At 40.5% G+C, this 22,353-nt stretch overlaps 1 protein-coding gene across 1 annotated transcript in view; it reads right to left on the bottom strand.

Moving 5' to 3' along the window:
* The window catches only part of LOC134357727 (genetic suppressor element 1-like), a 277,583-nt gene extending 255,432 nt beyond the window's left edge, over window positions 1–22,151 (bottom strand). Inside the window, exon 1 of the mRNA XM_063069351.1 lies at window positions 22,026–22,151. Within this exon, the coding sequence (XP_062925421.1) occupies window positions 22,026–22,104 (79 nt within the window). The 5' untranslated portion in view covers window positions 22,105–22,151. The remainder of the gene's footprint in view (window positions 1–22,025) is intronic.
* Between the last annotated feature and the right edge of the window lie 202 nt (window positions 22,152–22,353).

Raw genomic sequence — 22,353 nt, 5'->3', positions numbered from 1 at the left:
GAATTCATGATGCATTTATTATAATTATTTTATATTTACAGTACTGTGTAAAAATGTAGGTGTGTGTATATATATAGCTAGGGTGGAGCGGAAAGAGAGTTTAAAAATCTGGCAAGAGCAAAGGATGTTGAGAAATGGCAAGGGTGGAGAGCCATGGGAGGTGGGAAGGTGACAGAGAAGGTGGCCAGGGATGGGGGGCAGGGGGTGAGGGGGTGGGGGTGGGAGGTGTGGGTGCAAAGTATCCAGCCCTGAGACAAAAGATTTGATTCCAAACAAATGGTTTACTGATCACTACTGAATGCCTTTCTGGTGCTTCCTGCTCCCTCCCTCTCTCTTCTCCTTTTCCCAACCATAATTCCCCTCTCCCTGCACCCTTCCTATTCTCAGTGTACAAGGGAGACCCATAATGAAAAGCTGGAGAAACTCAGCAGATCAAGTGGCATCTATAGAAATAAATGGACTTATAATTTCTTACTATTCTGTTTTGCTTGTTTCCCTTAAATTGGAAGTACTTTCCCAAGGCCATTTTCAAAATCAAGTGACTACTCAGTATTCTCTAAAAAAAGGAATTCCAGGTTAATAATAAAAGTAGCACAGTAGTGTAGCAAATAGCATAATATTATTACAGTGCAACAACCCAGGTTTAATTCCACCATTGTTCGTAAGGAGTTTGTACGTTCTCCCTGTGATTGCATGGGTTTCCTTGGGGAGCTCTGGTTTCCTCTCACATTTCAAAGACATTCAAGTTAGTAGGTTAATTAAGCACATGGGCGTAATTGGGCAGTGTTTTGCATCTTCTTATACGTATACATCTTTTGTATCTTTTCCTTGGAAGCCAGAACAGTTCGCAGTGTTCCAAGTGTTGTCTACTGTGGTGGCATGTTGTGATATGTATGCCTGTACCCCTAGATCTCTCTATCTCTCTGTTTCAATTTGATGTTTTGAAATATAATATAATCAAGCTGATACACTTCATCAGAAGGACAGATAAGAAGTAATGATATAGAAAGTCCAGTTGTCTTAGTAAAAAAAATTTCATTTGTCTTTGCAGGGGAGACCTGAAGCTGTATTCATGATCAGATACATTGGAAAATCTTCTAAATGGTGGCTATCCAGTACAATTTATGAATGTTGATGTCTCTGCAACTCTGTTGTCTTTACATAGATTTCAGCAGGAGACTGTATTGAAATACCGGTGCGCTTGTTTTAAATACAATTATAGGTTCTATGTGATTGAAAAAATCCTGCACATTAGGGTGGTCCAGAGGTTAAAGCACATTGGATCCAAGATGTGTTGGCAAATTGAATCCAAAATTGTCATGATGTTAGTTAGGAAGCAAGAGTCTTTAGTTGAAGGGCATTTCTCTGACTACTGTATAAGTCTCCAACCAGTGGTTTACCATAGGATCAATGCTGGGACCACTGTCATTTACTATTTAAGAATTTGTGTGTATGGTTTACAGATGGTGTAAAAAATGGTGGAATTGAAGATAAAAAAGAAAGACATAGATCAGCTGATGGAAAATAGTCCATCTAAACATGAGGTAATGCACTTTGCAATTTTAAATACTGTCAGGATATATACAGAAAATAACAGAAACTTTCGATGTGTTAAATACAAAGGAACTTCAGCACGCAAGATCATGGCTCCTTGAAAATAGTGCTATGTATGTAGGTAGGCAGGATAGTGAAGAAAACTGGCTTGCCTTCATAGGCAGAGGCTGCATGAGTACAGTATGTGTTGGAACATCATGTGGCAGCCATACAAAGCATTTGTCAGGCTGCATTTGGAGTATTGTATTCAGTTCTGGTTGCCTTGGTAGCTTTAGCATTAGAAAGACTGATGAAGCAGGTTAGACCATAAGATAGGAGTTCCCAACCTGGTTTTATTCTCACTAGAATGTACAAGGCTGAGAAGTGACCTTACTGAAGTTTATAAAATAATGAGAGGCATAGATAAGGTAGGTAGTCATACTCTGTTTTCTGGGGGTGGGGGGGGGGAAGGGAGTCTCAAAACATAAATTTTAAATTTAAGGTAAAGAGGGTGAAATTTAAAGGGGATCTGAGAGGAAGTTTTTCACACAAGGGGTGGTAGTTATATGGAATAAGCTGCCTGAGGAAGTGGAAGAAGCGGGCACAATTACAGCAATTAAAAGACATTTGGACAGATACATGGATAGGAAAGACAGAGGGATATGAATGTAATACAGACAAGTGAGATTAGCACAGATAGGCATCACAGTTGCCAAAAGATATCAAGGTGTAGAATGGGAGGCTAGTGTCATTCTACAATGTTGCATTTATCTTCCAAATCTTTGACTGATTTTGCCCAGTACTTATCTCCCAGTCCATAATCCAATTACATAGCATACAACTCACTCTACTTAACTCAAAATGATGTACTGAATATATTTCATGACATATAAACAATTATGTCGCAAAATGGCGCCTTGCTAGATAATTTTGAATATTCACAATAGATTTCCTACACAGAGAAGATGCTTTCTTATGTTAGAATGTCTAATTATAGCTATACATAATTACATATGTATAGATTGCAGTAGTGAATTAGGAAATTACGTAAAAAGGTATGGTGGTAGATGGGAAGGAGAGCCAAAGAAACATTTCCAATTGCATTAAAATAAAATGAAAAGCAATCGATCTATACATCATTAAGGATTGTAATAAATTGAAAGCCTTGTGAAGTTGCGAGTACCAATACAATATAGACAAAGGAGACTGCAAATGTTGGAACCTGGAGCAACAAACAATCTGCTGGAGGACCGCAGTGGGTAAAACAGCAACTGTGGAGGAATGGCATTATTGACATTTTGGGTTGAAATCCTGCATTGGGACTGAGAATGGAGAGGCGAGGTGGCTAGTATAAAGAGAAGTAGGGGAGAGATGTATGAGTATTGGTATGATCACATAGAAGAGCTGGAGCCGACAACATTTTTCACAAAACTCACTCACTTCCTTCTCTTTAAACTGGCCATATCACCTCTTAACACTCAGTCTTGAAGCAGGGCTTTGACCCAAAATATCAGTATTTGCTTTCCTCCAGCAATTATTAAGAGGATTGGAGAAATCAGTATAAGATTTCAGAAATCTTTTGATCTCTGTTTTGAATGAAACCTTGTTCAAGGATAAGGTTTCCACAGAGTATTCCAAAAACTTTCCACCACAGAGTATTTCCTTCTCATTTCAGTCCTAAATGACCTCCACTTACATTTAAAATTATGTACGTCTATATTTATTTTGGTATAAATAATATTCATTAAGTATTGAATAATTTTGTTTACTCTTAGGTGCCATGAAGAAGAAATCCACAAGTAAGGCATTCTCTAAAATCAGTAGCAGCTATACAATCACTGGAGCAGTAAAATCAGAACAGATCCTCACATTTACATTCTTTATTATTTCTTACCACAGTATATTTGAAAACTGTATTTGATTACTCTACATGTTTATTTGATAAATTGATCATATAATACACTTCATTATTCCTCCAATGCAAAATTCAATATTCAACTCTCATGAATTAGCATGTTTTCAGTATTTTCAAATTAACCAGGATTTGAATTTTATTTATTAGTCTGCAAACTTCCATTACCTAGTAACAACTGAAGCCAAATTCTAGTTATCTGCAGCAAGTAGACTTGGTGGCCTGAATGAAGTACTGCATTTAAAATAGTCCTACCTGAATAGCAGAATAATATAAAATATATTAGTGCATGGATTACAACCAACACATCTATGTGAAAGTGGGCAACAAAAAAAAGCCTTATTTTTGTATTGTGAAACAATTTCAAAGCTTCCGATGGGTTTATTTATTACTTGTAGTTTGTAACTGTAATGCATTCATTTCTACATTATTTAAAAAAATCAGATTACTTTTGACAGCTCCTATGTCTAAAAGCAAACAATTCTCCAATGATCTGTGCAATTTTTGTGACTGATCAGTATCTACAATAATCATGAACTATTAGACACAGGCTTTCATCTAGTGGTCCTTTAGAGATTTGATGGAACATACACAGCTTGGCATATTCCCCGATTCTGCAGAATGCTCTCAGCATGCTAAAGCTTTGTTATCTATTACTTGCAACACACATCAAAGTTGCTGGTGAATGCAGCAGGCCAGGCAGCATCTCCAGGAAGAGGTACAGTCAACGTTTCGGCTGAGACCCTTCATCAGGACTAACTGAAAGAAGAGCTAGTAAGAGATTTGAAAGTGGGAGGGGGAGGGGGAGATCCGAACTGATAGGAGAAGACAGGAGGGGGAGGGATGGAGCCAAGAGCTGATCATAGGATGGGAGGCCCAGGGAGAAAGAAAGGGGGAGGAGGAAAGCCCAGAGGATGGGCAAGGAGTATAGTGAGAGGGACAGAGGGAGAAAAAGGAGAGAGAGAGAGAGAAAGAGAATATAAACATATATATATATAAATAAATAACGGATGGGGTACGAGGGGGAGGTGGGGCATTAACAGAAGTTTGAGAAGTCAATGTTCATGCCGTCAGGTTGGAGGCTACCCAGATGGAATATAAGGTGGTGTTCCTCCAACCTGACTGTGGCTTCATCTTGACTGTAGAGGAGGCCGTGGTTAGACATATCAGAATGGGAATGGGACGTAGAATTAAAATGTGTGGCCACTGGGGAATTCTGCTTTCTCTGATGGACAGAACGTAGGTGTTCAGCGAGATGGTCTCCCAGTTTGCGTCGGGTCTCGCCAAGACATAGAAGGCTGCATCGGGAGCACAGGACGCAGTATATCACCCCAGCCGACTCACAGGTGGAGGGTCGCCTTACCTGTTAGGACTGTCTGGGGCCCTGAATGGTAGTGAGGGAGGAAGTGTAAGGGCATGTGTAGCACTTGTTCTGCTTACAAGGATAAGTGCCGGGAGGGAGATTGGTGGGGAGGGATGGGGGGGAAAGAATGGACAAGGGAGTCGCATAGGGAGTGATCTGTGCGAAAAGCAGAAGGGGGGAGGGAAATATGTGCTTAGCGGTGGGATCCTGTTGGAGGTGGCGGGTGGCGGAAGTTACTGAGAATTATATGTTGGACCCGGAGGCTGGTGGGGTGGTAGGTGAGGACAAGGGGAACCCTATTCCTAGTGGGGTGGCGGGAGGTTGGGATGAGAGCAGGTGTGCGTGAAATGGGAGAGATACGTTTGAGAGCAGAGTTGGTGGTGGAGGAAGGGAAGCCCCTTTCTCTAAAAAAGGAGGACATCTCCTTCGTCCTGGAATGAAAAGCCTCATCCTGAGAGCAGATGCAGTGGAGACGGAGGAATTGCGTCTCCCACCACTAAGCACATCTTTCCCTCCCCCACCCGCTTTCTGCAGAGATTGCTCCCTGCGCAACTCCCTTGTCCATTCATCCCCCCCATCCCTCCCCACCGATCTCCCTCCCGGCACTTATCCTTGTAAGTGGAACAAGTGCTACACATGCCCTTACACTTCCTCCCTCACCACCATTCAGGGCCCCAGACAGTCCTTCCAGGTGAGGCGACACTTCACCTGTGAGTCGGCTGGGGTGATATACTGCGTCCGGTGCTCCCAATGCGGCCTTCTATATATTGGCGAGACCCAACGCATAATGGGAGACCGTTTTGCTGAACACCTATGCTCTGTCCGCCAGAGAAAGCAGGATCTCCCAGTGGCCACACATTTTAATTCCACGTCCCATTCCCATTCTGATATGTCTATCCACGGCCTCCTCTACTGTCAAGATGAATCCACACTCAGGTTGGAGGAACAACACCTTATATTCCGTCTGGGTAGCCTCCAACCTGATGGCATGACCATTGACTTCTCTAACTTCCGCTAATGCCCCACCTCCCCCTTGTACCCCATCCGTTATTTATTTATATACACACATTCTTTCTCTCTCACTCCTTTTCTCCCTCTGTCCCTCTGACTATATCCCTTGCCCATCCTCTGGGATTTTCCCCCCCTCCCCCTTTTCCTTCTCCCTGGGCCTCCTGTCCCATGATTCTCTCATATCCCTTTTGCCAATCACCTGTAGAGCTCTTGGCTCCATCCCTCCCCCTCCTGTCTTCTCCTATCATTTTGGATCTCCCCCTCCCCCTCCCACTTTCAAATCTCTTACTAGTTCTTCCTTCAGTTAGTTCTGACGAAGGGTCTCGGCCTGAAACGTCGACTGTACCTCTTCCTAGAGATGCTGCCTGGCCTGCTGCGTTCACCAGCAACTTTTATGTGTGTTGCTTGAAATTCCAGTATCTGCAGATTTCCTCGTGTTTGCGTCATCTATTACGTGTTTAAATTGTTTAACCAAACGCAATTTCCTTTACGTAATACTATTAAGAATCCAGATCTTATAGTTCACTTAAACCTGTTCTGTGGCAAGCTTAAACTTAATTAACCAAAGAGAACTTTTTTGTAGGGTGAATAGAAGAAAATGCTTTTGATAGATCAAAACATTCCTTAGACTCCCGCCCCCAACCATGTCAATGCTTACTTTGTACGCAACACCAAAATGACATGGTTAAAGTGATATCTCCTTGATACCAGCTTATTCTGAAATTGTTATTATTTCTACACAAATATTTTTTTTTGCGTGTGCCTGCGTGCATGTGAGTCTGTGCATGTGCGTCTGCGTGCGTGCGTCCGTGATGATGGATTTTTCATGGTTTTTACAAGGCGTGGAGCGGGAGAGAGACTGTGTGGCCTGCCACTCCTCACACAGACATTTTCGCAGTCTTTTTCCCTTTTAGTTTTACAAGGTCGAGTTGCGATCTCGACACTCAACCCGGCACGGATGGAAAGCGTACTCGGGGGCGACCCGACTGGTTTCGAACCCAGGAACCTCCGCTCCCGGGTCCGGCGCCAATGTCATTGCGCTACCAACCGGCCCATTTCTACACAAATTCTAAGAGAATAAATTTTATTCTATACCTCAAATTTTTGGGTAGTGATTTGTGAATTCTGCCCAAATTAATTTCTGTAACCTGAACAGCCATTACATGAGGATCAACAGTATTCACAGTGACAATATTGAAATCAAATGATGTAATAAATACTTCACCTATGCTTTTTTTTTTAATCCTTGCAAGACACAATTGAACTAACTACTTTTGTTCAATGAACAAGAATGTCAAAATTCATTCTGTCAAGGAGATGATTAATTTTGAGACTGCCTGAAATCTTCCTGTAGCCTTCAGTGATAGCATACACATCTGGATTCCACATGGATGTGTACAACAAGAATTAATTCAATCTCAATACATCATTCTCACCCAAGTTCTATTGAGGAAGTATTTACACAAGTATAATAAAAATACTGATAATCAAATTTAAATATTTGCTATATAGTGAATATAAAAGATATAGATGGGAATCTGTCTCTTTAGTGCTTTATCTTTCATATCATGTTATCTAATTTGTTGATTAATCCAATTTTTTGAACCCTGTCATGGTGCTTCGTAGATTACACCAAAGATTTAAAAATGTTTAATTACATGTTTTACACTGAAGGAACTAGATATTTCTGACTCTGATTACAAATGTTTTTAATTTTTGTTGTTATTTTCAGCATTGTACAGAACTGAAAAAAATGCTGTCATATAATTCACTACATAAAGCCCTTTCTGCATCTAAACAAGCATACTTCCTTGCCAGAAATGACAGGATTCTATCTCTCTCATAATAATAACACAAGTGTTACTGCACTTGATTCTTGTTGCTGTGGTAACTAGCATAAGTGCTTGTGATAACCGAAATTGTGCATGTTAGTTAATAGCACTGGCCATGTTAGGGAGAGTGAATGAAATGTATTCCCAAATGTTGCTTAAGTATTAATGGATTTCATCACATTTTCTCAATCATGATAATGAATGGGAAAAAGAACATTTTGATTACACATTGTTCTCTAATTCATCAGTTTATATAAAATCAAATCTGCAGTCATATAGGTTATTAATAGATGTGAACAGTATTTTGCTTCAGACTTATGGATCTCCTGCTGGTGTAGCTACTGAATGCATATTTGTTAGATGATTAGCCTTTTTGCTTACTAATTCTTGTTTTAATGCTCAACTTGAAAGCAAATTATGCAGAACCTACAAAGAGAGACTGATTAATTAATTTAATCAGATACCTTTCTCTTGTACTGGAAACTAAATGTTTATGGAATAATGTCGCGAACTAAGTTAAACTAAATTCATGTGGGAAAGAGGATTGAAAATTTCAGTGGTTGATAAGAAGCTACATAAGCAAATATTTACAAAGATCCAAGACCCAATGAAAAATGGAGGTTTGATTACGAGCAGAAGTCTGGTTCTTGAAGTATAGGGCAATGAGTTTAAAAGTCAAGACCTGGAACATAGTGACTGAGTTAGGGAGTCAGGGATAGCGGAAAGCTGTGTGGAACTTACAAACAGGGACATATTATTTATTCGAAATGTCCCAAACCAGTGCCAGAGCTTAATTCAAATCTAATCCGTGTCTATCTCCTTTCCCTTTCTACCTTAGCCTTCCAAAGGAGACTTTTATTTCTTTCTACCTCATGTTTAAGTTTCGCTTTTCAGAGGTATTCCACAAATTGTCAAAGTAACTTGATGAGAAAATGAAAGCCAGTGGAAATAACAGGAAGGCAATAATATATAGAGAGAAATGGATGAGCAATAGTTTTTTTGAAGTGGAGATTGAGTACTTCAGTACTTCTCAGGATTAAATTCTGTATCCCCTTTTAGATCTCATAAATAATCTCTACTCAGGTACAGGAAGAAGCACTATAAAACATGCAGATGATATAAAATCTGCAATACTGAAATAAAAATGGTAAAAGTACGTCAGGATGATGTGACAGGATGTCAAAATAGGGGAATGTTTGGGAGCTAGAATTCAATAGGAAGAAATTAGAAATACAACAGAAATGATACTAGTCTTTGCCAAAACTATGAGCCTACAAATGTGTAATTTCTGCAGAGGAACATCATAGTGATGTTGACATGCCAAAAAGTGTCATTCCAGACATTTGAATAAGCATTTTTGTTTGCAAGTTGTACTTGAAATGGAGATGTGATTTCATTTAAAATGAGCCCTGGAAAATAGGATCAGGCCGTTCTGAGTTGGGCCTGTATTTGAACATTTGCAGAATAATCATATTTTAATACCATAACAGAAATTTCACTCATAGGTACAGTAAATTCTCTTAAATTCTGCTCCTTCAGTCCCCCAACTTGCAAAAAGTCATAGAATTATACAGCATACAGCTTTTCAGCTCACCGCAATTATACTATCCATCATGCCTATCTATACTTGACTGTATTAATTATACAGTATAACCCTCTATATCCTATGTTCTTTGTATCTACCATGAATACCCGCAAGAAAATGAATCTCAGGTGACATATAGTATATGTACTTTAATAATAAATTTACTTTGAACTTTGAGCATAGAAACTGCCTCTCAGCTCACCACATCCACGATGACCATCATGTTTATCTCTACTTGCTTGCATTAATTATATACCCCTTTATGGCATGTTCATTTACTCTGTGTCTGTCATGACATCTTTAAAATGTTGTTACTGTTCCTGCCACCACAACTTCCTCTGGCAGTTCATTCCAGATGCCAACTATTCTTTATGTGAAAAAATTTGTCCTTATTTCTCCTTTAAACATCCTCCTTCTCACCTTAAACCAATGTGTTAGACATCCCTACCATGGAAAACAGACACTGGCTTTTTACCCTGCCTGTGTTTCTCGGTATATTATATTGTTACTTCTCAGCATCCTTTGCCTATCGAATCTTCCCTGATACCTATGGCCTGCATTCTGGATGACATACATGAATCTTTTCTGCACCATCTCCAGCTTAACCATGCCTTTCCTATAATGTGGTGAGTAGAACTATACACAAATTTCCAAGTTCCTAACTAGCATTTTGTATAAATGAAAAATGACATCTTAATCTTCCAATGTGGGGTGCTATGGAAGCATAGCGGTTAGCAACGCTATTACATCTTGGGTGTCGGAGTACAGAGTTCAATTCCAGGTCCTCTGTAAGAAAGTTTGTACGTCCTTCCCATGTGCGCATAGGTTTCTTCCTGGTGCTCTGGTTTCCTCCCACAGTCCAAAGATGCACTAGTCAATAGGTTAATTGGTCATTGTAAATTGTCCTGTGATTAGGAAAAGATTAAAGAAGTGGGTTGCTTGGTAGTGCAGTTCATTGAGCAGGAAGGGCCTGTTCCATGTTGTATCTCTAAATAAGTTAAACGAACAAAGCTTTTATACTCAATGCCTTCACTGATAAAGGCAAGCATGCAATATTCCTTCCTCAAAGCCTCAACTGTGTTTCCATTTTCAAGGAACTACGTCTAATAACTTCAAAATATCTATGTTCAACTTTGTTTCCAAGGACCCTGCCATTCACTGTTTATGCCCTGCCTTGGTATAACTTTCTAAAGTGCATCACCACACTTATCCAAGTTAAAATTCATTTGCATTGGTTTGCCCATTTTCCCAGTTGATGAATATCCTGATGTGACCATAATCTTCTTCACTGGCTACTATACCATCTATGTTAGAGTAATTTGCAAACTCACTAATCACACCACTTACATTTTCATCCAAATCATTACTACATATGACACACAACAGAAGGCCCAGCATCAATCACTGTGGCATATCTCTGATGTCAGGCCTCTAATCTAAAAAGCAACCTTCCACTACCACTGTATGCCTCCTACTACCAAGCCAACTTTGTATCTAATTTTAAACACAAGAGATACTGTAGGTAAACATGTCTTGATGAAAGATCTTCACTCAAAGCGACGACTGTTTATTCCCCTCCATAGATTCTGCCTGATTTGCTGAGTTCCTCTAGTATTTTATGTTTGTTTGCATTCAATTTGCTAACTCACACTGGATCCCAAAGTGTTCTTACCTTCTTGACTAGCCTACCATCTGGAACTTTGTCAAACCCTTACTAAAGTCCATTTGGACAACATCTATGAACCTGCTCTTGTCACTTTTCTTGGTTAGCCCTTCAAAGCTTCAATTAATTTCATGAGGAAGGATTGCACATACACAAAGCCTATCCCTAATCAGTCTTCGGCTTTCCAAATGTAAATAAATCTTGCCCTTCAGAATTCCTTTGCAACTTTCCCAGCACCGATGTAAGGCTCATCAACCTCCAGTTTCCTGGCTTATCCCTGCTGTCAATATTAAATAAAGGAACAATATTAGATATCCTCCATTCTTTCTATATCTCACTTGTGGCTAGTGAAGACATGAAAATCTCTTTCAAGCCTCAGAAATCTCCCTCCTTGCCTCCCATAACAGCCCAAGATGTACAGTACCATAGGATTTATCCATCTGTGTGTATTTCAACACCTCCATTATCTTCTCCTTTGTAATGTTGCTATGCCCCTGCATATCATTGTTCTCTTCCTTAAACTCACCAGCTTCTATGATTCACTTTGGAGTAGTGAGTTCAAGATTTATACAAGAGTGGAATGCACTGAAAATAGCAAGTCTTGTTGCTATAAATTTCACCTTGGAGTAGCAAGAGCGAGATCTGTGCAAGAGCAGGAACAATTGAAAAGAGCAAGTCATTTGGGCAAATTAAAAGAAGTGAGGTTTAAATGCAGCAGCTATTCTTGGAGTGTAGAGTTAGGGTGGGGACCTGAGTCTTTGCTCCAGAGGCTTCAGTGTGAAGAAGCGTAGGCCAAGGTCACTGAGGTTATTTTGGATCAGCCATTGTGTGAGTGGGCCAGTGTAGGATTGTAAGGCCTGAGGTTTTGGCAAGGAAGCAAGGAAGCATAGGAAGCAGATAAGAAAAGGTGTTTTTTTTCATAGTAGTTAACTAAAAAAATACCAAATTACAACTAATTAAATAAAGTAGGAATTTAGGATCAGGTGAGCATGATGTGGGAGCTGGTGAACCCATTGTGGTCCCTGATACCACATCTGCAGCAAGTGTTCATTGCTCGCGGAACTCGGGGTCAAAGTTGATGACCTGGAATCTGAGCTTCAAACATTGCAATGCCTCAAGGAAGGAGAGTGCTACCTGGACACTGTGTTCCAGAAGTCAATCATACCTATTAATTAATTACTTCAAAATGTTTCTGTGACCAGGGACAAGAGGGTGTGAGTGCAAATGAGGCATCTCAGGGGATCTAAAAAGTAGCCCTGGAGGAGCCTCAGCCCTTGAGCTTGCTCACCTGGGCTAAGATCCTTGTAACCTGTGAGAAGGAGAATGGGGGCTACAGTGAGGGTGAGGAACCGTTGTGGTTCAGGAAGCAATTCAAGAGGAGGGAGAAAAGAGAAATGTAGTTGTAATTGGGGAATAGTATAGCCAGGGATATAGACATAATTCTCTGTTACAAGAATCAAGAGTCCCGAAGGCTGTGATGCCTGTCTACCTAGTACCTGGGTTCGGGACATCTCCTCTGAGCTGTAGAGGAATTTGGAGTGGGCGGGGAAAGATTGAGTTATCATGGTGCATGTGGATACCAATGATGTGATAAGAACAAGAGGTTCGGCTCAGGGAATTTAACAGCTAAGGACTAAATTAAAACACAGGATCAAGGTAATAATTTCTGGATTATTACTGGAACCACATGCAAATTGACACAGAATTGGTGCTGGATCCCAAGAGAAGAAATGTGCAGAATGCCTACAAAATTGTTTTTTAAAGCAGCCTGTGATTGAGCCCATTAGGCAAAAGGCAAAACTAAATTAGGTGCTATGTAATGAAACAGATTTGATTAGGGAGTTTAAGGCAAAGGAAGTGTTAGGAGGCAGTGATCATACTATAGTAGAATTCATCCTGCAGTTTGAGAAGGATAAATTAAAATCAGATATATCAGTATCACAGTGGGGTGAAGGTAACTACAGAGGCATGAAAGAGGAGCTGGCCAAAGTTGATTGGAAGGGGACACCACCAAGGATGATGGAAGAGCAGCAACAACTGGAGATTCTGGGAGTAATGTGGAAGATGCAGTATCAGTTCATCCTGAAGAAGAAGCATTTTAAGAGGAAGATAAAGCAAATGTGGCTGACAAAGGAAGTCAAAGGCAAAATAGAGGACATACAATATAGCAAGAATTAGTAGGAAGCTGGAGGTTTGGAATACTTTTAAAAATGAACAGAAGATTGAGGGCAACCAAAAAACAGTAAGGAGAGAAAAGATGAAATATAAAGGAAAGCTAGCCAATTAATATAAAAGTGGATACCTGAAGATTTTTTCAGATATATAAAGAGTAAATGAATGGCAAGAATGGACATTGGATCACTAGAAAATGATGTGGGAAAGCTGGTAATGGGGAACAAAGAAATGGCAGATGACCTGAAGGAGTATTTTGCATCACCAATCACTGTGGAAGACACCAGCAGCCTGAAAGAAATTCAAGAGTGTCAGGGGACAGAAGAAAGAGTAGTCACAATTACTAAAGAGAAGTGCATGGGAAGCTGAAAGGTCTGAAGATAAATAATAAAGACAAAAGATCTACAGTTGCTGGAAATCCAGAGCAGCAGACACAAAGTGCTGGAAACTCTCAGCAGGCCAGGCCAAGACAAGACCATTCATTAAGACTGGAAAGGAAGGAAGAAAAAACCAGAATAAGAAGGTGACAGAGGGGTAAGAGTACAAAGTGGCAGGTAATAGGTGAAACCACTTAAGGGGGAAGGTGGGTGTGTGGAAAAGGGGGGAATGAAGTGAGAGTCTGGGAGGTGATAGGTGGAAAAAATAAGGGGCTAAAGAAGAAGGAATCTGATAGCAGAGGAGAGTGGACTATGGGAGAAAGGGAAGGAGGAGGAGCACCAGAGAGAAATGATGTGCAGGTGAGGGAAAGAGAAGGGGTAAGGGGGAGCCAGAATGGTGAATGGAAAAAGAGATAAGGGAAAAGAGGAGAGAAAATATTGTAGAGAAATCAATGTTTCTGCCATCAAGATTGGTTGCCCTTCTAACCTGAGGGTGGCCTCATTATGACCGTAGCTGAGGTATGAACCAACATGTCAGAATGTAAATGGGAAGTAGAATTAAAAAGGGTGGCCACCAGGAAATCTCGCCTTTTGTGGCAGATGGAGCAAGGGTGCTTGATGGAGTGGTCCTCCAATCAGTGATGTAGAGGAGACCACACTGGGAGCATAATATACCATAGATGACCCCGACGGACTTGCATTTGAAGTGCCACCTTAACTGGAAGGACTGTTCGGGGCCCTAAATGATAGCGAGAGAGGAGGTGAAGGGATAGGTCTAGCACTTGTCCTGCTTGTAGAGATATGTGCCAGGAGGGAGATCAGTGGGGAGGGATGCATGGACAAGGCAGTCACAGAGAGAGTGATCCCTCCAGAAAGACGAGAGATGTGGGGGGGGGGGCGTTGGACGGGTGAGAGGGTGCTGAAGAGATAGCAGATGTATTGGTTAAGATCTTTTAAGAATCACTTGATCCTGGCATAGTTCTGGAAGAATGGAAAATTGCAAATGTCAGTCCACTCTTTAAGAAGGGAGGAAAGCAAAAGAAAGGAAATGATAGGCCAGTCAGCCTATCTTCAGTGGTTATAAGACTGTTGGAGTCTATTATTAAGGATGAGGTTTTGGGGTACAGTACTTGGAGACTAATGACAAAATAAGTCAAAGTCAGCATGATTTCTGTGAAGGGAAATCTTGCCTGACAAATCTATTAGAGATCTTCACGGAAGTAACAAGCAGGGTGGACAAAGGAGAGACAGTGGATGTCATTTACTTGGATTTTCAGAAGGCATTTGATAAGGTGCCACATGTGAGGCTACTTAACGAGATGAAATCCCATGGCATTACAGGAAAGATACTGGCATGGATAGAGGAATGGCTGACAGGCAGGAGGCAGTGAGTGGGAATAAAGGGGGCCTTTTCTGGTTGGCTGCCAGTGACTAGTGGTGTTCCGCAGGGGTCAGCACTGGGACTGCTACCTTTCATATTGTTTGTCAATGATTTAGATAATGAATTGATAGCTTTGTGTCAAAGTTGGCAGATGATACGAAGGCAGGTGGAGGGGTAGATAGTACTGAGGAAGCATTGTGATTTTAGAAGGACTTAGACAAATTAGAAGAATGGGCAAAAAAGTGGCAGATGGAATACAGTGTTGGGAAATGTATGATAATGCATTTTTGTAAAAGGAACAAAAATGAGGAAAGAATTCAAACATCAGAGGTGCAAAAGGACTTAAGAGTCTTTGTTGAAGACTCCCAGAAGGTTAATTTACAGTTTGAGTCTGTAGTAAAGAAGGCAAATGCAATGTTGGATTCATTTCAAGGGAAATAGGATATAAAAACAAAGAATAATGCTGAGGCTTTTGAAGACACTAGTCAGGCTGCACTTGGAGTATTGTCAACAGTTCTGGGCCCCATATCTCAGAAAGGATGTGTGTTCAGTGGAGGGAGTCCAGAGGAGGTTTACGAGGATGATTCTGGAAATGAAGGGGTTAATATATGAGGAGCAGTTGGCAGCTTTGGGTTTGTACTCACTGGAATTTAGAAGAATGCGTGAGGCTCTCATTGAAACCTACTGAATGTTGAAAGACTAGGTAAGGTGGATCTGGAGAGGATGTTTGCTATGGTGGGGGTGTCCAGAACTAGAAGGCATGGCTGCAAAATTGAGGAGTGACCCTTTAGAACAGAGTTAAGGAGGAATTTTTTTAGCCAGAGAGTAGTGATTCTGTGGAATGCTCTGCCACAGACAGTTGTGGATATATTTAAAGCAAAAATTGATAGTTTCCTGATTGGTCAGGACATCAAAGATTATGGCGAGATGAATGGGTCAGCCATGATGGAATGACTCAATGGGCTGAATGGCTTAGTTCTGATTTTATGTCTTATTGTCTGACAGATGTGGTGAAGACGGAGGAACTGAGAGAAGAGAATAGTAGTTTTACAAGTGACAGGATGGGAAGAGATATAGTCAAGTTTGCTGTTAGTCAGTAGGTTTATTAAATATACAAGTAGACAGAGAGATCGAGTAAGGGGAGTGAGGTGTCAGAGACAGAGAGAGTAAATTTGAAGGTAGGGTGGAAGTTGGAGACCAAGTTGATGAAATTGACCAGCTCAGTATGAGTTTAGGAAGCAGCAGAATAAGATGGCAGCATGATTGGACATAGTGACTTCTCCGGGACCAACAACCAAAGGTGTTATGGTATTTTTTACAATCACAAGACCTCACTGGACGTTAAGAACTTAAAGTACTGCAGCTCTACTCCATCAACGAGTTGTTCATTGGTAGAGAAACTGAAGGCACTAGATTTGGTGTGGGCGAGGCTGTTACCTGTGTCTGAAAATCGTCAAAAAAGGGTGTGCAAAGGAAGTGTGCAGTCTAACAGCGAGTAATCATCTCTGTCACTTTTCTGGTGATCGCAAGACCCTGTTGGACATTGTTAATGTGGAATGCTGCAAGTCCAATTCACTGATTTATTGGCAAACAATGGGGGGTGTAGGGCTGCTTGGCCTCGGTCGTTGAGAGGACTAGGCCTAAAACTGCAGTGTTGCCTGCTTGCAGCCACCCAGGAGAGAGACTTTCGAGTCAGTGCACTCCACCAGAGCACCAGAGATGGTGTGGCATGGTGAACATACTGGAGTCATTGCTGTCCTCTAGTGTTCGCTCAGTGGAAGACAAGCTGTTTGGGGTTTTAAAGCAGACTGCTGCATCATTCATGAACTCAAGGTCTTGGACGACATTTTTTTGTGGATGACTATATTTTTCTGCTGTTTTATATCTGTTCTGTGTGCTTTGTGCTGTGTATGACTGTTGGTAATGTGATTTGCACCTTGGGTCCAGAGTAACATTGTTTTGTTTTATGGATATTTCCATTGATGGGAGAGCTTTGGACCAGAGGGCATAGCCTCAGACTACAAGGACATTCTTTTAGAATAGAGGTGAGGAGGAATTTATTTTGTCAGAAGGTGGTGAATCTGTGGAAGTCATTACCACAGACGGAAATGGAGATAAGGTCATTTTGTATATTTCAGCTATCAGGTTGATAGTTTCTTGATTTAAAGGCCGTCAAAGGTTATGGGGAGAAGGCAGGAGAATTGGGTTGAAAAGGAAAATAAATCACCCATGATGAAATGTTGGAGCAGATTTGAAGGGTCTAAGTGCTTCTATGTCTTATGTCTCACGTCCTAAATGTAAATGCAGAATCAGGATCAAGTTTAATATCACTGGCATATGTTGTGAAATTTGTTGTTTTGCGGAAGTGGGACATTGCAATAAGTAATAAAAAACTATAAATTACAATAGGTATATGCAAAAGTTAAATAGGTAGTGTAAAAGAAGAGAAAAAATAGTGAGATAGTGTTCATGGGTTCATTGTCTATTCAGAAATCTGATGGCAACAGGGAAGAAGTTGTTCCTGAAATGTTGAATGAGTGCCTTCAGACTTCTGTAGCCTTTCCTTGATAGTAGCAATGAGAATAAGTCCTGGTTGATGGAGTCCTTGACTATGGATGCTGTGTCACAACCAAGGATTCTGCAGCACAGCAGATTTGGCAATTGCACTCTTGAATATGCACGTGTCAGCTAATTATTATTTCTTTGTGATAGTATTTAACTCCATTCTTTCCATTGCAGTGCTTGTCGAGACTTGAACCCAGCACAGCAATGCTTCACTTCCTGCTTACATTCAGCCTTGCTTGAGAAATTGGACTGTCAAGTCAACTGACTCTGAAGACTAGCAGTGTTCATTTTATATTTAGTTATTCCTTTCAGTTGCAGTGTAGGCTTCGTTTTCCATTTGAGATTTTTTGTTAACGGCCCTGTTTGGCCTAGCATTTATTGTTTTCTCTCTAACTCTATTCACATTAAAGTCTGTGAACTATCGACCCGCTTCAGTGTCTCTTGCTCTGTACTTAGGCCATCTCTGAACCTGGTGACATGCTGCCTTTTTCAGGCATCTTTTGAAGATGTGCTTGATGCTGGGGAGGCTAGCACCCATGATGGAGCTGGCTGAGTTTGCAATTTTCTGCAGCATTTTCAGATCCTGTGCAGTGGCCCCTCCATAGCAGAAGGTGATGCAACCACTTAGAATGCTCTCCATAGAACATCTGGAGAAATTTGGTGATGTACCAAGTCTCCTCACACTTCTAATGAATTAAACCTGCTGAAGTGCCTTCTTTGTAGTTGCATCAATATGTTGGGCAATATCAACACTCAGGAACTTGAAACTTCTCACCCTTTCCACTACTGATCCCTCAATAAGAACTAGTGTATGTTTCCTTGACTTACCCTTCCTGAAGTACACAGCCAATTCCTTGGTCTTACTGATGTTAACTGCCAGGTTGTTGTTGCAATACCAATCAACAAGCTGATCTGTTTTGCTCCTATACACCTCCTTGTCATCATCTGAAATTCTGCCAACAATAGTTGTGGCATTGACAAATTTATGGATGGACCTGTGCCTAGCCACACAGCGGTGGGTATAGAGAGAGTAGAGCAGTGGGCTAAGCATGCCTCTTTGAGGTGGGCAGTGTTGATTGTCACTGAAGAGATGTTATTTCCGATCTGTACTCACTGTGGTCTCCCAGTAAGGAAATCAAGGATCCAGTTGCAGAGGGAAGCACAGAGGCCCAGGTTTTGGAGTTTGTTGTTTAGAATTGAGGGTATAATTGTGTAGAACAAAGAGTTGTAATAAATAAGTAGCAGCTTGAAGTAGATATTGCTATTGTCCAGGTGATCCAAGGCTAACTGAACACCCATTGAGATTGCATCCACAGTAAACCTATTGTGGTGATAAGCAAATTGCAGTGGGTCCAGGTCTTTGCTTGGGCAGGAGTTGATTCTGGCCATGATCTCAAAGCACTTCAACACAGTAGATACGAGTGCAATGGGCAATAGTCATTGAGGCAACTCACTGTAGTTCTTGGCCACTTTTAAAGCAGGTGGGAACCTCCGAGTGCAGCAGTGAGAGATTGAAAATGTCTGTGAACAGTCCCACCAGCTGGATGACACAGGCTTTCATTGCCCTATCAGGGTCTGAGGCCTTGCGAGTGTTCACCTTCTTCTGAAGTCACCCTCCAAAACAGACATCACAGGGTCACAAGATGCTGCAGGGATTTGCACAGGTGTAGTCTTATTCCCCCTTTCAAAGCATGCATAAAAGCACTGAGTTCATTGAGGAGTAAATAATCACAGCCATTCATGATGTTAGGTTCCAACTTGTAGGAAGTAATGGCCTATAAACCCTACCAGAACTAACATGCATCTGATTCCGTCTAACATCAATCAGAATTGTTTTATCACTCTTAGAATAGTTTTACACAGGTCATACCTGTACCTCTTGTATAGTTCTGGATCACCAGCCTTGAATGCCGTAGACCTAGCCCTCAAAAGACTATGGATGTCCTGGCTCATCCACGGCTTTTGGTTTGGGTATATTTGGTATATTCTCAAAGGCACACACTCATCCACACAAGTCTTGATGAAATCAATGACAAATGTGATGAATTCAGTCAAATTCAAAGATGAATCCCTGAATATTGCTTAGACTACTGACTCAAAGCAGTCCTGTAAGTACTTCTCCGCCTACTTTGACCATATCTTCTTGGTCCTATCACTGAGGCTGTTAGTCTCTGCCTATATGCCAGAAGTAGAAGTACAGCCAGGTGATTGGACTTTCCTAAGTGTGGGCATAGGATGAAACGGTAAATGTTCTTAATGGTATAAAAGTGATCAAGTGTGTTAACTCCTCTGCTTCCACAAGTGGTATGTTGGTGGTAGTTGCTCAAAGACTTCTTCAAGCTGGCCTGGTTAAAATCCCCTGCAATGACAGGGAAGGCATCCGTGTGCACTGTTTCATGACAGCTAATCACAGTGCTTGGCTCCTCCAGTGCTTGCCTGATGTTGGCCTGAGGTGGAATGTACACTGCTACCAGTATGATGGCAGAAAATACCCTTGGCAGATAAAATGGATGACATTTGACTGCTATATGTTCCAGGATGGATGAGCAGGATTGACACAGAGCTGCCACATTCTGTCTACCATGATGAGTTAATCACCGAGCATACTCAACCACTTCCATCTTCAAAAGACTGAGCTGTCCTGTCTTTGTGGAAACTCAACTTTTTGATTGTATTGACCTTTTGATTAAATGACCAATTTTTCAAATGTATAGGTTAAAAAGTAAGCCTTTTGTATCTGATTTAAAAACTCTAAAAGTTAGAGGGCACATTAATAAGATGGTTAAGGTGCTTATGGATGAGTTGTAAATGAGGCCTAGAATCTAATAGCAAATTGATCATGTTGGAAATTTCTACATCACTGGTTAGACCACATAAAATCTATTTTCTCAGTAATTTGGGCATTTTTCATTTTGTGGCACTGTTGACAGTTTGGAGTCCACTGTAGTGTGTTGCCTTTCAAGCAAAATAGTGCTATTCCTGAAAAGTATAAAAATGCTTTTGACAGAAAACAAAAGATGACACAATACTTAGACACGAGGAATTCTGCAGATGCTGGATATTCAAGCAACACACGACAAAGGGTCTCGGCCCGAAACATCGACTGTATCTCTTCCTAGAGATGCTGCCTGGCTTGCTGCGTTCACCAGCAAATTTGATGTGTGTTGCCATAATACTTAGAGTTGTTTGCATGTCACTGAAAAATTTGGAGGTGTAACTCTATGGATAATAAAAGATTTCAAGAATTAAATAAAAGTAGGAAACTTAAAATAAATAGAAAATGCTGAGAAAACACAACAGGTCAGATAGAGTCTGTGAAAATAGAGACAGATTAACATACTGGGTCAGAGACTCTCCATTCTATTTTATTTCAAGGAGATATGGACAGGCTGGTCAACTGGACAGGCACTGTAGGTGTATGTAAAGTATTACATTTTGGTAAGAACATCAAGAGGCAATAGAAACAGGGGACAAAATTCTAAAGTAAGTACAAGAAAATAGAAACCATAGAAAATAGAAAAAGAGTAACCATTCATATTTTGTTGGAAAGACAGGGCATATCGATGAAATGGTTAAAAATGGATAAAAATCCTGGGTTTTATAAGTAGAGGGATAAAATCATTACCCTCTACCAAAGAGCCATTTGGCCACCGCCATTTAGCAAATGGAAATTTGTTATCTATTTCTGGGCAGCACATTTTAGAAAGAAGGTAAAGGTTTTGTCAATTTGTCAGTCTCTTTTCTTAAATATCCCTAGTGACTGAGCCTCTACAGCCCAAGGTCAACTTTATAATGACTGTGTCAGGACACTAACTTGCTCCTGTAGCCACAATATTTATATAAATTCTACAGGTAGGTTTCTGGTTAATGGATCACTCCATCATGTTGATGGTCAAGTCTTAGTTATTTATGACCCTGACTCTCTATTTACAAGTTTTGAGGGCATGCTGCTGAAGGGACTAAGATGAGCAACTCATAATGGTAAAATAGAGAAGTTGCATGCTTTCTTAGTTTTTCATTTGAATGCATTAAAAAAAGGTCCAGAAATAGCTATGTGGTTAGGTTCGCCCTCTTCTTGTTCAATTCTCATCACTGACTGTTTCCTCTGCCTCCGACCACAAGCCGGAAAGAGTTCTGTGAAAAGGCTATCTTGTGCAAATCTGATAGCAAAAGTAGAGCTCAGCCACAAAAGCAGAATTAACAGGACATATTCCTTAGATGAAAGCTAATAATAGATGTGGTACAAAGAAACTTAGCGCTTGGCACAATTTTTCTTTAGTGTTGCAAAAGAAATTACATGTTTGAAGGGTACGAGTTCAAATAAAGCTCTTTTGCCTAACATTATTTATGAACCAAACACCTTATTTCTTTTATCGATAATTTTCTTCCTGATTGTTTGGAATAAACTATTTTGTTAATGAATTTTATTTTGCAGTAACATTGTTTTTGTACTTATTCTGTAAAGTACATGGAACAAATAATTTATTGTTCGTATCTTCTGAACTCCTGCAGGAAAGATATGAATTTAATAAATAACTATGCAATTATCACAAAATACATCATATTTTTCAATACTTTGCAAATGGTAAAAGTAGCAACATTTTTCAATGAGAGAATTATTAGAGTTTTACCTTCTGCAGACTGGCGTGCAGCTCTCCTTGGGTCCTTCAGTTTCATTTGAAGATACCTAGCAGTATAACTGGATGCCATTCTGTAAAATGAAAAGTAAATGTTTTGTCCTTTTCTGGCCAGGTATTCAGTTTAATCCGTTAGCATTATACTGAGTATTGGTTTCTCTGAATAAGACTTACTGCGATACAGGAAATGGCCCTCTACTACCTTATTGGCTGGTCATAATGTGCTTACACAGCACCAATTGGTTCTTGACACAGGATAATCGTTTTGCAGTTAAAAATAGTTTCACTCCTTTGTTTCTATTTTACTACTTGTCAATGGTTA

Source organism: Mobula hypostoma, chromosome 17 (genome assembly GCF_963921235.1).
Source record: "Mobula hypostoma chromosome 17, sMobHyp1.1, whole genome shotgun sequence".
Taxonomy (NCBI): Eukaryota; Metazoa; Chordata; class Chondrichthyes; order Myliobatiformes; family Myliobatidae; genus Mobula; species Mobula hypostoma.
Note: the sequence above shows the minus strand (reverse complement) of the source record. Positions and strands in the feature narration are given on the sequence as shown.